The 14,638-nt window shown below is 40.9% G+C and overlaps 1 protein-coding gene across 2 annotated transcripts; it reads right to left on the bottom strand.

Moving 5' to 3' along the window:
- Positions 1-165: 165 nt before the first annotated feature.
- On the bottom strand, positions 166-12,702 carry LOC122777626 (glutathione hydrolase 7). 2 transcript variants are annotated; one of them, XM_044038962.1, is made up of 17 exons: positions 12,503-12,702; positions 12,042-12,214; positions 11,700-11,951; positions 10,569-10,792; positions 9,301-9,452; positions 9,080-9,197; positions 8,446-8,513; positions 7,323-7,396; positions 7,031-7,224; positions 5,063-5,150; positions 4,784-4,911; positions 4,611-4,699; positions 4,365-4,517; positions 3,954-4,068; positions 3,734-3,871; positions 2,704-2,803; positions 166-1,522 (listed from the first exon to the last, which is right to left on the bottom strand). In XM_044038962.1, the coding sequence occupies exons 3-17, from the start codon at positions 11,920-11,922 to the stop codon at positions 1,350-1,352; spliced, it is 2,037 nt and encodes a 678-aa protein (XP_043894897.1). In that variant the 5' UTR covers positions 11,923-11,951; positions 12,042-12,214; positions 12,503-12,702; the 3' UTR covers positions 166-1,349. The 2 variants fall into 2 exon arrangements, with proteins under 2 accessions (XP_043894897.1, XP_043894898.1); XM_044038963.1 differs by having other exon boundaries at positions 12,587-12,702.
- Positions 12,703-14,638: the final 1,936 nt, after the last annotated feature.

Genomic DNA, 14,638 nt, shown 5'->3' with positions numbered 1-14,638 from the left:
ATTCATCTATTAGGAAAATAATGGTTAGTTTCGCTCGTTTAAGCTCTAGCTCCCACTAGCATTTCTTAAAATGATTGATAACAATAACATTCATTATTTTGGTGCTTGGAGCCTTGAATCAAATTTTTAAAAAAAATGTATGAAGGAAAAAGGTGGCAGAAAATCTCCAGTGAAAACATTTTATTTACTGTGTTTGGACAATGTTGATTTGTGATAAAATCAAATACAAATACACATGGAATGAAACATCAGGTGTTGTGCAAATGTTTGCCTTAAGGCGTGGTACTCTACGGTACAAGAAACAAGCATGGACAGTATTATTGCACTAGTACCCAGCAACAGACACAAAAAGGTTGAGGAAATATTTCATCAGTCAGCATAGGCCATTCTGGACACAATTCAAAGAATAATAAAGTACAATACTAAGCTTAAAAGTGGATGGTTGTTACTATAAAAATAAAAACAACTACTAAGAACTTGCAACACCACATAGGAAATTTTAAAAGAAAGCAGTTGGAAACCAGCAGAAATAATGTAAACAGCCCAACAAATATAAATAATTCATATAAAAATAGACATTACATTTAATCCGTCTATAAAGAATTAATTATTCCCATTCTAAAAACACGTACCCTGACTCTAAAATGCCACAAGCTTTAAACAAAAACTAAATTACGGTATGCAACAATTCAAATGTCTTAAATGATATATTTAAATACAGTTCAGCTGCAATTACTCATATTCAACACCTGTTAAACTGAAGCGGATCCTGTTGCGTGAATAATGCATTTTATTAGCAACCGACAAAACAACAACATCGAACCACAGTCTCACATCAAGTAAAGAGCAGGAAGAGAAAATGGCCTCTGTGTAGGTGTGACGGCGCAGGACGTGGTTTAAACCCAGGACCAAGCAACTGCTCTAAAGGGTGCTTTCTTCCTGGAGTGTAAGTGTAAGATATTAAAATAACTAATAAATCCACCATAAACCTGCTGACACTTACGCAGTTGTATATACCACTGCATCAAATTCATTTAATAAACTGCTCCGTGTGTGACTTAGTCCACAAACTTTGACTGAGCATCTGATTTAACACTAACTTTACTGCGACTGAGGCTGAAGTTGTGAATTTTAAGTTGTAACATACGGCTACAAATTTTGTGACTTTTCCCAAGTTAACAACCTCAGTGGATCCCCATTAGTTTCACACAAAAAAGCATGATTTGTTGTTGAATGTTTTTCTCAGTCAAGCAGTAGTACTTTGCATTCAATTGTGTTTATTACTTTTCATCAATCCTGGTGTTAATCTTACTTTTCCCATGTGAGCATGAGGTACACACACACACACACTAGGGCATGTTGGACATGGTAAGGGCAGAGGCATCCGTGCTACGGGGGTCCTTCACACCAATGATGAGGTCGTTTGTTCTGCGTGCTCCTTCCACCAGTGAGAGAACATCTGTCCTCTCTACGTTGTGACCTTTGGCCTTCAGCTGCTCCACGTCTTCATCTAGAAACTCAGCTGCAGGGAGGGAGGGAGGAAGAAGGTGAGAGGTTAGGTCATCATGACGAGTATAATGCAAACTAAGATAAAAGAAAATCAATTTGTCCACTTGACTGTTCTATAAATGAGTTTTCTGTACGACTTCAACATTTCTATGGTCAAAATCACTGAATTAACTCATTTCCTGTTCAAATACACGGGAGAGCGGTGAGGTGAGGCAGCAATGAGCTGTGCGCATGCCCATTGCTGCCTCCATTACAATTTATTTTATGTATTGTTTGATTATACATGTACTACACATGCTGATGCTCCACAGCCTGTCTATATTTAATCAATGTGTGTGACCCATTTAGTCTTTCTGATCGGCCGTATATGCGCAGGGAAAATGCACAGGGTGAGGTAGAAAGTACCGTGCCGCACTGATAGGGGGCAGTGCTGAGCCTTGTAGTGACACCGGGTAACCGGTGTTGCTTTTTTTAATTTTAAAAAAAGAGAGATCAGCCAAAAAAAACTATTTGAATAAAAAAAAGGGAATTTGATCTTATATTAATAAATGTTATTTTGTTTTTCATGCTATCGTATTGTTGAACAGTATGGAATTGATTAAAGCATAATTAAAACAACTAAATGTTTCAAAATCAAAATATGAAATACAAGCCTCTATTTTGGGTTCATATTTGTACATCCGACGAGTGCCTCCTCAGTCACAAACCTCACCGTCACTGTGATGTGCCGTCCACAGAGATGAAAAAAAATCTACGTTTTGAACGCAGCGATGAGGTGATTGTCATTTCGATTTTTTTTTTTTAAATGACAATTAATTCATTCAGGTTCCGTTTGTCCCAAAAACAGAGCAGAATTTGGAGTAGTTATACTTGTTAACTTGGACAGATTAGAGAGGATTAGATTGCTTTCGATTAGATGGATAGAAATTGGAAGTTCCCTTACAGTTTTTAGCTTCCTCCAACAAAATAAAACCCAGCACAGGGGAAGTGTAACATTACGTTGTACCACGATAATCCTACTGTGTTTTTGATGACAACAAACGTTTGTTGCAGTTTCTCTACTTCCCTTCAATATCAATCAATCCATCAATGTCCACAAAACTAATCTGATGACACACGATCGCAGGAAGCGAGTCGAAAAACTGTCAATCTGCACAAAACTATAAAACTGATTTAACAGCTGGAAAAACTCACAGTCCACCAGGAGGGTGTTGGGCCGCAACTGTGGGTGGAGTCTGCCGTACGCTAAACTGTCACTCATGTTTTTACGCGACGACAGAACATTCATCAGCACCTGTGAACAAGACAGAAGACGTTTGATGTGAATACAGGGAATAAGCCAGGGAAACAGAATCCTCGTTTCTTTTCCACTGTCACTTAGAAAAGCCATAACTCCACGTGATTGATTGAACTGTGTGTTTTAAGATTTAAGATTTAAGAGTTTCATGGCAAACCGCTGGCTAAATATGAATGAAATTAATAAAAATAAATACAGTGAATATGACAAATAGGGATACTTGGTATCATTTTAGCGGAGTCATGTTGTGGGCTGCTTAATTCTTCTTCAGAGACACAGTGGGTGAATTAGGTCTTCGAAATAGCTTGAAATGGCTGTAGGTGGTAAATCGGAACGATATCGTAGATACTTCAGGTTGCGATATAGGTATCGAACACAAAAAAATCCATCCATCCACTGTGGCTGCAGGATAATCTGAGGCTGCATTCACACTGCAGGTCAATTCTGATATGCTGCCTACATCTGACTTTCTTTGCAGGATCTGCTTACGTTGTCTTTCAAAAGTGACCCATATCTGATATCTGCATTCACACTGAAAATCCTTAAATCCTAAAATGCACGGAACCTCGGGATGGATGAGTTCACTGGTTTGAGCCCTCGTCTATGGGCTGAAATACGTGCCACCAGAAACTCAATTTGAATCATTTATATGTGACTTTAAATTTCTAAACTGGAATAATTGCATTAATAAAACTGAATTTGACGTTGTATTGATTAATTTGAATCATTGCATTGGAAAAATTCAAGTTCTCACAATTCAAATTCAATTTACTGTGACAGACATCTGGGTACCAGTAAAAGAAGAGCAATCGAGCACAGATACGCAGGTCTCCTCTTTGAAAAGAAATAAAATAATTGACGCCGTTAATGACGCGTTTAACTGACAGCACTAGATTAGTCATGTTTGTACTTGATCCAGTATTTTACCTGTGTGATGCCACTGAGAGCTTTCTCTCCATTAGACGATCCGACGGCCACGTATGTGCCACATAAACCCACGGCTGGCCTCACTGCTGTGGGCATCAGGAAGGACATGGGCCTCTTCCCAGGCTGGATTCTGTTTTGCTGGAGCAGACACCATGAGTACCAAATAAAAATGACATAACTCATCTTTCAGTGAGAGACTCGAAAAAGGAGGTGAAATTACCGGATTTGGCGATGAACTCTGTGTTTTGTTTGGCCAGGAGAAGTCCAATATCTGGCTGTTCAACAAGATCCCCGAGGGAGTCACGATCCCGCTGCCAAATGGTTTGTTTAAAGAGCTATAAAAGCCAACGACGACGAGAAAAACAATATTAAAACAATTCTCAATTTACAGGAGAAGTTGAAGATAGAGGAAAAGAGGAAGACCACAGAGAAGGCTCATGGATGTTGTGAAGGAGGACATGAGAGAAAGGACAAGATGAAGGCCGATGATTTGCCGAAAGAAGGTTGAAAGAAGTTCTGCTTGATATTTAAATTCCCACTGAGATTAAGAATGGCTTTTATAAGGGAGACCTGGCCAAGACAAGCAGCAGCAGCAGCAGAAATAAAACTAAAAGCACACACGCAGTCATACCTCATGAATGACACGATGTAGTCGTCTGGACCCATGACCATGACCTGTGCAGCTGCTGCACCTTCCTCCAAGGTAAATGAAGGAGTGTAGTGGTCAGCAGGGAACGCCTGAGAGTCACTGATCATCTGGCGGAGCAGGGCAGCCTGTGTTTTGCTAGGAAATAAGAATAAAAAAAAAGTGCAGGGCTCAATAAAAACTCCTCACAGACTTGAGAAGGATATGTAAGAACGAACGAATGTCCTCTACCTCTGCATCTTGGTGAAAGTCTCTGACACAGAGGCATCATACAAGGGGTCACCCAGTCCACTAGCAAGAGCCAAAGCAATCTTCACAGCCTTGTAAAGTAACACAACATTAACACACACACACACACACACACAGTGTTGGCAGTCACAGAGGTGTTGACAGAGGTGCACTACCTCTGCAATCCAGTGGTAGGTGCTGTTCCTGGGCACCTGGCTGGTGATGTTGTAACCCTCCAGGATGTTGAGAGCAGTGATCACAGCGACGCCTGCGTGTGGAGGTGGAGCCGCCATCACGTGATGTCCTTCAAAAATCACCCAAAATAACCAGAATGATCATCTTATATAAAAAGGACAGTTTCATGGGTTTTTTCTCTTTAAGACAAAATGAAATGCAATAAAATACTCAGAAACAGAACTGCAGAAAACATGGGATGAAATCAAATCAAAAATTACCCTGATAGGTGACCTCTGCTGGCTGCTGTATGACCGTGGTGTAGTTTCCAAAGTCATTGTCTGTGAGAACTCCGCCTTTTGCTTGCACCTATTAAAAATGCAGGAAGTTAACCCGTCACTGACAGGGAAATTAAACCGCTGAAATATTCGTGCCCTTTGATTTTGAACTACTATTATGGCGTGTTTCCCCCTGCTTTTAGTTATCTTAATATGGACTAAATATTTCAATAAATACATGTTGTGAAGTGGGGAAAAAATATGTGCCTGTACTTCCCTTGAGGCACGTATGTCCATGGATATAACTAAACCATTAAACACTAAATTATGAAAATCGTGCTGGATTGTTGAAAAGATGTTGTGAACATCAGTAAAATCCTCCATGCAGATCTCCTCTCGAGCAGTGATGTTTTGGGGCTGTTGCCGGGCAACATGGACTTTCAACTCCCTCCACGGATTTTCTACGGGGTTGAGGTCTGGAGACTGGCTAGGCCACTCCAGGACTTTGCAATGCTTCTTACGGAGCCACTCCTTTGTTGCCCGGGGCGGTGTGTTTGGGGTCATTGTCATGCTGGAAGACCCAGCCACGTTTCATCTTCAATGCTCTCACTGATGGAAGGAGGTTTTGGTGGCTCTAAATCTCACGATACATGGCCCCATTCATTCTTTCATTAAGACGGATCAGTCGTCCTGTCCCCTTTGCAGAAAATAGCCCCAATGTAGCCCCATGTTTCCACCCCCATGCTTCACAGTAGGTATGGTGTTCTTGGGATATAACTCAGCATTCTTCGTCCTCCAAACATGACGAGTTGAATTTGTACCAAAAAGTTCCATTTTGGTTTCATCTGACCACATGACATTCTCCCAATCCTCTTCTGGATCATCCATATGCTCTCTGGCAAACTTCAGACAGGCCTGGACATGTAATAACTTAAGCAGGGGGTACACGTCTGGCACTGCAGGATTTGATTCCCTGTCGGCGTAGTGTGTTACTGATGGTAACCTTTGTTACTTTGGTCCCAGCTCTCTGCAGGTCATTCACCAGGTCCCCTTGTGTAGTTCTGGGATTTTTGCTCACCGTCCTCATGATCATTTTGACCCCACGGGATGAGATCGATGGGGATTATCAATGGTCTTGTATGTCTTCCAGCACTCGCTTGTCTATACCCGCTTAGAGTCTGTCCAAGATCAGTTTGGAACACCAATAGGATGCGACTACACGGTACAACAGCACCTACTAAATGCTGGAAAGTCTCTTTGCACAAAAGAGAAACTCGGCTGCATACAGCACAGATTACAAACTCCCGGTGACATTCACTTCACACCGGTGAACGTTCCCTCTCTCTCTTCTTGCCTTTGAGCAGTTAACTAAAGAGTCATTATTCCCGTAATTGCAGCACTAAGTTCTACACAAAGAGGTTGAGACGGAGAACGAGGTGAAAACAATGAAAAGTGAAAAGTGCGCTCTTAAGAGTCTGTCAACGCGTTTTACTGAGATCTACTCGGATCCCCTGCACTTCATCATGATGGTACTCCTTCCTCGTCATAAAGATGACATGACTTGGATGTGGGGATAAAGTGGATGTGTAGAGAAAAGGCTGCATTGGATACAAAGAGCCCGCTTGGAGACGGAGAAGCGCACAGCAGGAGATCCACCTGAATATAATCATAGTTTCTTAAGTGATTTATTCTTTGACACATGAATATTTATCTATATAATTGGAATGCCTTGACTTTAGTGAGGTAAGGACACACAGTCCCAGCCATGTCTACAAAATTAGATTAAAAAAAACATTGGTACAGAATTGGCATAATAAAATTTTCATTTTGGTGCATGCCTAATAAATATACATGCGTATAGTTTCAGTCCACACAATTGTGATCACAATAGAACAGTGAATAGAAAGTAAATTATCACCACAGCCATGACAAAATGTCAGGATTTAAGATTTAAGAAATGTTAATATTCACCGCAGCCACCATCTCCTGCGTCAGGTTTCCACTGTAGAACTCCGATATCCCGTTAACTGCGACGGCATCCAAAACGGACGCCAAATCAAGACGCCTGGTGAACTGTCCGGGGAGCGAGGCCTGGCCGTTGGGGAGGAACAGCGTGCGGAACGCATCCGAGATGTTTTGGTCCTTAACTTTAGCCAGAGATCCAGCTGTGGAGAGGAAAAGACGGAATGAAGAATACAAAAGAAGAGCTAAACTTCAGGCTGCTGAGGAACAACAACAATTTACCACATGACACGATGCTTACCCAAGTCTTGAGTCACATTAAATCCATCTCTGGCCACATCTGCTGCCATGGTAACCAAATCCTTCCACGGCATTCTGGGGGAAATTAGAGGTCATCAAGGTTTAACACATTCACTTAGCTGTGAAGAAATGTGAAGAAAATAAGATGGAAATGCAATTTTTCTAACCGCAACAATAAAATGCGGTAACTCAAGATGTGTTTCTAATATTTCCTGTGAGATATATTTAAAACATCATCAGTTATGCCATCAAAATATCAACTACTGAACTCTAATGCAAGGATAACAACACATTTATGTACATTATTGTACTGGTCTAAAATAACAAAAGCAAAAAGAGAAACATTTCATTGCATTGGTGCAAACTGCAACTTGGATTTGCTTTTCTAGCAACTTAGAGCTGTAGTATATTGCATATTTAATTGAAATAAAACAGGGCTGCAACAACTGCTATATTAATTGTCAACTAATTTTATAATCAATTATTGGTTTTTTGCTTCTTAAAGGTTATTATTTTCATATAACAAAGAAATTATTAAAACAGAATCATTTTTGTTTTGGTGGACATTTTGAAAACATCAAATACTTGATTGTGATACATACATACTTGCTTGTAAAATGATTATTTTAGACATTAAATCATTTATTATGTTTAAAACAACCAAAAGTCTGGTGAATATAAGTGAGGTGCAGGCAGAGCAGTCTCCATCCAATAAGCAAACTATTACGTCAGATAGCTATTTGTTGTAAAATAGCTATAAATAGTCACACTCTCAAGCATTTTCAAACCCTTTACCCTAAATTCAAGCACCCGTACGAGCCCTGAACAGGCCGGCATAAGACTGTATCGATGTAAATGTAGAGGATAGTCAGTGAGAGAGTTGTTGTAACATCCTCCAGCAGCTGAAGCATTAGGACAGGGATAATAACACAGCATGAGAGTAATTGCAGCCCAACACTGTGGTTAAAAAAAAAAAACAAACCTGTTTTTTTGTAACACAGCTGATGATCCTCTCACTGCTTCACACACTGACACAACAACTGGCTTTTCAGAGATTATTATAGCCTTCGTTATTATTTTGCATCAAAACCAACGAGCGAAATAAGAGAGATGATGGAACCTACCTGCCATAGAGCTGGTGAGCCTGCTGCAGCCCACTGAGCATACCCGGTACGCCCACCAACAAGCCAGGCTGAAAAACAACGACGACACAAGTGTTTACTTCAGTGCACAATCATAAAGGAACCTATTGTTATTCTTCAGATTACTGTTATATCTGTGGCTTTATCGTGCATAAAAACCCCTGAAACTTGGCATGGAGGTCAGGAGTGGCGAAAATGCAATATTGGCATAGTTCCCATACCCGTGCGTTGCTCAAGGGCTCTGTAGTGCCCCCTAAGGTGAAAACAGAGGCGAAATTGAGTTCCACAGAATTTCCCCAAACTTGGTGGGAAGACATTATAGACAAAAAAGTCGACCGTGACCTCAACTCAACAGGAAGTCGGCCATTTTGAAATGTTGGTGTCCGATTTGCACCCTACGTAAATGAGCAAACTCGTCCGAGCGCGTTTGCCGCATCGACATAAGAAACGCGCCAATTTGTACAAGACACATCTGTGGATGGATGGATAGATAGACTTTATTGATCCTGAGGGAAATTTACGCAGGATAGCTGATTATGTGTTGCCATCTTGAAATGTCAATAAACAATGTGTGTGTGTGTGGTGGGGAAAACAGCATTCCAGAAAAATGCCCTACATTCTGCTGGAGGTTTGTCTGCATCATCTCCTCGTGGAGGGCAGACGGTGCCATCTCTCTGAAATCGATGACTCTCGTCTCGTTCTTACGGATGTCATGCACCAGCATTACGCCACCACTGTATAAAAACACGTGCAGGAAGTCAAGTTAGTTTCTCAGAGAACTCAAAAATCCTCTGTGAGAGTCTTGTGTAGGTGGGGTTTTTTTTTTTAAGCACTCACCCTCCTATCCCGGAGGTGTGAGGGTGCACGATTCCCAAACAGAGGGCAGCAGTGATGGCAGCGTCAACACTGGAGCCCTGCTTCTCCAAAACGCTGAAGCCAAGAGACGTACACCGAGCTGCGTCCGTCACCACTGCTCCCTGGTTAAAGACCTTGCATGAACGGAGAAGACGGAAGCTGTTAAAAATGCCTCTAAGCGGAGTCAGAGATGTGTGGGAGGAAACCTGTGAGGTCACCTCTAATCCTATAATCAACTGAGAAGAGAAACTCTGTTGCAACATGGTTACAAGACAACACACACGAAAGCTCTGTTGTTCTGTTGTTGTTTTTTGAGGGGTTTGTTTTTCGTGTAATCCCATTTGCATACAATGTATAAAATTGTATACTACTGTACCAGGTTACATGGTACAATAGAAGAACGGCTTCACTGCCTCGTCAACGTTACCAGGACATAACAACAGTTGTAACAAACAATACCGTTTACCAACTGTGAGGGGACCCCAAGAGCAAGTCCTATGTTGTGTTACTTTAAAGAATGTTATCATTTTAATAGGGATGTCCCGATACAACTTTTTCACTTCCAATACGATACCGATATTGCAGCCTTGAGTATTGGCCAATACCGATATCGATCCGATACGATATCAGCACGAATCATGAATACTTTTATTACTTATTTAGTAATGTGTAATGTCAGAATAGGCTTGATCAAGTGATATTACTTCAACAGTGAACAATAGTCAGCAACAGCAGGTATGAGAAAAACTGACCCACTTATTATTAACCAATCGGTTACATAAAATTTAACCTTCAACATAAGAATATAAAATTTTTTGCCATGTTAATTTCATAGTCTATGGTTAATTTCATCAGGAGGAAAGTGCCAAGTGCTAATGCGGGTGTTTTCAGAGCAACCGTGTTTCACAGGTAACAGCGTGTCGTCAGAGAACACCCCCCTTGTTTTCACTATTTTGAATAAGCCAAACCCACAAAGGGTGAATGACTCGTCCCGGAGCCCATTTATAAAACACACATTACATTTGTATATATATATAAAGAAATAATATTGATTGATTCAAAACTTTGCATTAAGTCTCATATTAATAAAAATGTTTTTCTACAGTTAGCTTATACCCTGACAATTTAGACCCTTTGACACAGAGAGGACCAGCTACAGTGTCCTAACAATAACATAGGGTGGCTTCATAACAATGACTTTGATCCTAAATGCATCCTCACAACTCTAGAAAGATACGCGAGCCTCTAACCTGTGGGTCTCCAAAGTAGATCTGCATGATGAGAGCCACAGTGACTCCCGTGGCGAAAGTGAGACACGCCGTGATGATGACGGTCAGTCCATCTCGCTGGCAAGCGCAGTCTTCTTTAAAGGGGTCTCTGTTGGTCTCCTGCAAAGACACATCATGGCTGGCCAGGTCCGAAGCCGAAGAGGGGAGACGTTGGAGGCGAGCTGAATTCAGGAACAGATCTGGGTCTGTGTGACATACAGCACAAAACAAAGAAGCCTCAGGACTAAACAGGGAAGAGCAAGGCAACCATAACTTAACCGACGACCAAAGAACAAACTCCAAAAAATATGCTAACATATAAACTGCAAACAAATCCAGACGTAAGAGCGTCCCCGTAAATGTTGATGTTACAAGGAACTGCACCACATTGTTGACTCAGAGTGTCAATGGAGTTTACATAAGGACTGAAATGATAAGATGACGGATGAGAGGAGTGTCAGTCATCATCTAACCGCTTAATCCTCCACCAGAGGGTCGCGGGGGGTGCTTTGCCAATCTCAGCTCCATCGGGCGATAGGCGGGGTACACCCTGGACAGTTCGCCAGTCCATCGCAGGGCCACACACAGATAGAGACCAACAACCATTCACTCTCACAATGGTCAATTTAGAGTGTCCAATTTACCTAATCCCCACATTGCATGTTTTTGGACTGGAGAACATGCAAACTCCATGCAGAAAGGCCCTTGTTCCAACCGGGGCTCGAACCCACTACACCACCGTGTGAGCCCTTGAGATTAGTGTATTTTTTGTAAATAAAGAAATCTGCTAAGCTAGACAGAGGTTGGTTCGTAGTTAAACGGAGACCACTAGGAATGAATCGATTACTTAATTAAACTAAACTACTTCGATAAAAGATTCATCTTCAGTTCTCAGATTTTTCAGTTTCTTAAATGTGAATATTTTCTGGTTTCTTTGCTCCGTATAAACAACAACAACGGGCCAAACAATTAACTGATTAACCGAGAGAATAATCGACCAGTTGACAATTTTAAGAAAACCACAGTCAAGTACATTTCCAAGTAATATTGCAAGATTTTCTTTGAAGACAACTGTAGTGGCAGATGTTATGTAGGAAGACGTTTGTGACTGACCCGTATCCTGCTCACTCAGGACATTGTCATCATCTTTGCGGGATTTAAGGGTGTTCTCCCCGGACGTCACATCGTCCTCTGGGAGCCTGGGGAAGCTGGTGATGCTCATGTAGTCCACGGGAGAGTAGGCACTTCCCAGGGTCGTCTCCGGATTTGCATCTTTGTCCGCCACCAAAGATCCACTCGGGTATCCTGCCATGATATCTGGAGCAGGACTGTGCATGGTGAATTACTGCCTCTGTCTTTTGGGAGCTGAAGGAAGGAGGAGGTGAGCCACACACCTGCCATTCAGACGGAAATGTACCTGAATGCACCACAGATGCGGCTGTGCTGATGAATTACCTTTAATATCACATTACATCGTCATCCTCTTCCTGCTGCTGGGAGTTGTAGTCCTCTTGTGTGGCACTTGCTGAACGACTCCCCTCAACAAATCGGCACTGCAGGTGCTTCTTCTTCTTCTTCTTCTCGTCTGCAGCTCAGAAGATGATGGTGCATTTCCCACTCGTGTGCACCTGCAGACGAAAACACAGCACGTTACCTTGAGAAAGCAGGTTTCTCATCACGTGTGTTGTATCCGCATCTAGGCTATTCACTTTTGAGAGCATTACATTCCAAGTAAATATTAACACGGCCCCTCCACATGCCCGAAACGGGTTTTTTCTCGTGTTATGTCCGGCGGTTGTACGGAGTCAACCCCGAGGCGCTGCTATCTCTATCTATCTGCAATATCGCGTTCCTTCGCCGCGCTAGCACAAGCTAGACGGCTAAAAGAGCTCAAAGGCGAATTCACTGCTACTCACTGTTGTCGTGGTCAAATAAAAACAAACACTCTTGTCTGGGTTTGTTGAGAAATTAACCCGGGTGAGGTGTGGGCAGCAGACTACCTCAGCTCCCGTCCATCGTCACACCGCCATCACTGATATATATACACACACACACACACAGGGAAGTTAGCTTAAAACTCCAGCGCCGCACAACCGGTAGGACTTGTCCGGCACTGGCGGACAAAGAAATCTCTCTGCCGATACACCCAATCAAATTAGATTTTGATAAAGAATATATGTAGAAATGTTGTTTTAAGATCCGTATTATATAGTATATAATAGTATATATATCACGTATTCACTAAAGAAATTAGGCTACTGGCAGCCTTCCATCTTGTACCAATATCAGACCGACTTCGCGGTTCATCTCTAATTCGGACTGCTGCTGTGGACACGCGCATACACACGCGCGCGCACGGATCAAGTCGTCTCCCCTTCGCTGCACCAATAACAACCCAAATATTGACCTTATTTTAAGGCATTATTCAGGCTTTGATGTTCACACGCTGCAAATAGAACACTTCATTATTATACAATTTGCATGTTTTTTTTCTTTATTGAATGAATAATCTCAATCCGATTATATAATTTGACCTACTCAGACTATTGTCTTAATCTGGTTAATATTAGAATATTATGTGAGTGAGTGAGTGAGTCAAAAGACTGAATTCAAAATAAATAAGTGCATCCTTGTGTATGTGTAATGAGAAAATGTTGACGTTGAATTAAAATTGAATAAGTCATAATATTGCTGTCTTGTTTTGATTATGTGTAAGATTAAATTCAAAATACATACTTCTGGTATTTTATGTCAATAATTGTTGATACTTATTCAGTGGTGGTTTATAAGGTTAATTTGCAAACGGTCAAACCAGACCTGGTTAATTTTGACCCTGGGAGGAAAATACAAAGTTTAATGAATGTAATGTTAGCCATCACTTGTCATAGTTCAAGAAAAAATTCTGACCACCAAGTAGTAATGGTGTTTTTATGGATTTTGCAGATACTGAAAATGTTCAGCTTTAATAAATGCCTGATGTTGTAAGGCCATCTCTTGTCTGAGCCATTTCTGTGATAGCTATTTTAATTTATTATTATTAATCTTATTTTTTATTTTTAAATGTAAACATTTTAAATCATTAGTTTATATCACTGTGAAGAACACATTCTACAGTTTTACAGTAATAAGTTGTTAATGGGGAATGCTGTAGGAACTGTAAAATAACAGTATAACTGCAACCAAAGAGCTGACAGTATAATACTGTAATGTTTATTTTACATACAGCACAGTACTGTAATATCTTTACGGTACTAAACTGTTGTTGTAAATGACAGTAGGTACACTGTAGAATAACAGTTTAAAGCTGGCAACTGTAGCTGCCAGTAGTTTACTGTAATTTAACGGGAAATGTTTCCGTTTCCAGCCACAGTAACAAAACACGTCACTGTTAGTTAGGAAATGTAGGAAACTTCTGTTTTACAATAACTCTTCGTATTTTTGTTACACCGTAGAACTGGGTAAACTAGTTACAGCAGTATACCTGAGGTCCCTCCCATGAGCCACTGCAGAATCAACTTCCCTGAGGCCACAGGATTATAAGCCCCTGTTGTTCATTACATTATAGACATTACTTCGACAATGTAGTCATGTATGTGCCACATGTATGCCGAGTAATTCAGAACAAATTTTGTTGAACATGTTTCTACTGTTTGGCCTTTTTCTCTTTTAAGGAAAATAATTGCGTGTAAAATAAGTGTTAACATTGTCAACTAACTAATAATAACACACTTCACAAGCAACCAAGGACATTAACTTAAGAGTGTATATTTAATACATAAACTACATAAATGACACTTAATAGTTAATGGCTTAAATTCTACCATATAAACTATCGTTTGGTTGCTAACTCCTACATTCTCAATGTCATTTTCAACATTTAACTTTTGGCTCTTTCAGGACATTATTGCTCCTCGAGGTTGAGGGTATTTTGATTCCAATTTCCACAATATCTGTGAACAATCAGCATTAAATCTGTGGAGTGGATATCGGAAAGATACAAATGTGGACAGTTTATTTGTTCCACAGTTGGACAATTATCATGATCTTCAAAG

Source organism: Solea senegalensis, linkage group LG11, assembly GCF_019176455.1.
Source record: "Solea senegalensis isolate Sse05_10M linkage group LG11, IFAPA_SoseM_1, whole genome shotgun sequence".
NCBI classification, from domain to species: Eukaryota; Metazoa; Chordata; class Actinopteri; order Pleuronectiformes; family Soleidae; genus Solea; species Solea senegalensis.
Note: the sequence above shows the minus strand (reverse complement) of the source record. Positions and strands in the feature narration are given on the sequence as shown.

Excerpts from the sequence above, each read along its gene's own strand:
- LOC122777626 (XM_044038962.1), bottom strand. The coding sequence starts at position 11,922 with ATGCACAGTCCTGCTCCAGATATCATGGCAGGATACCCGAGTGGATCT. Across the intron at positions 7,225-7,322 it reads TAATGTGACTCAAGACTTGG|CTGGATCTCTGGCTAAAGTT; the intron begins GTAAGCATCGTG and ends TCCTCTCCACAG. Across the intron at positions 4,518-4,610 it reads ACTTTCACCAAGATGCAGAG|CAAAACACAGGCTGCCCTGC; the intron begins GTAGAGGACATT and ends CTTATTTCCTAG.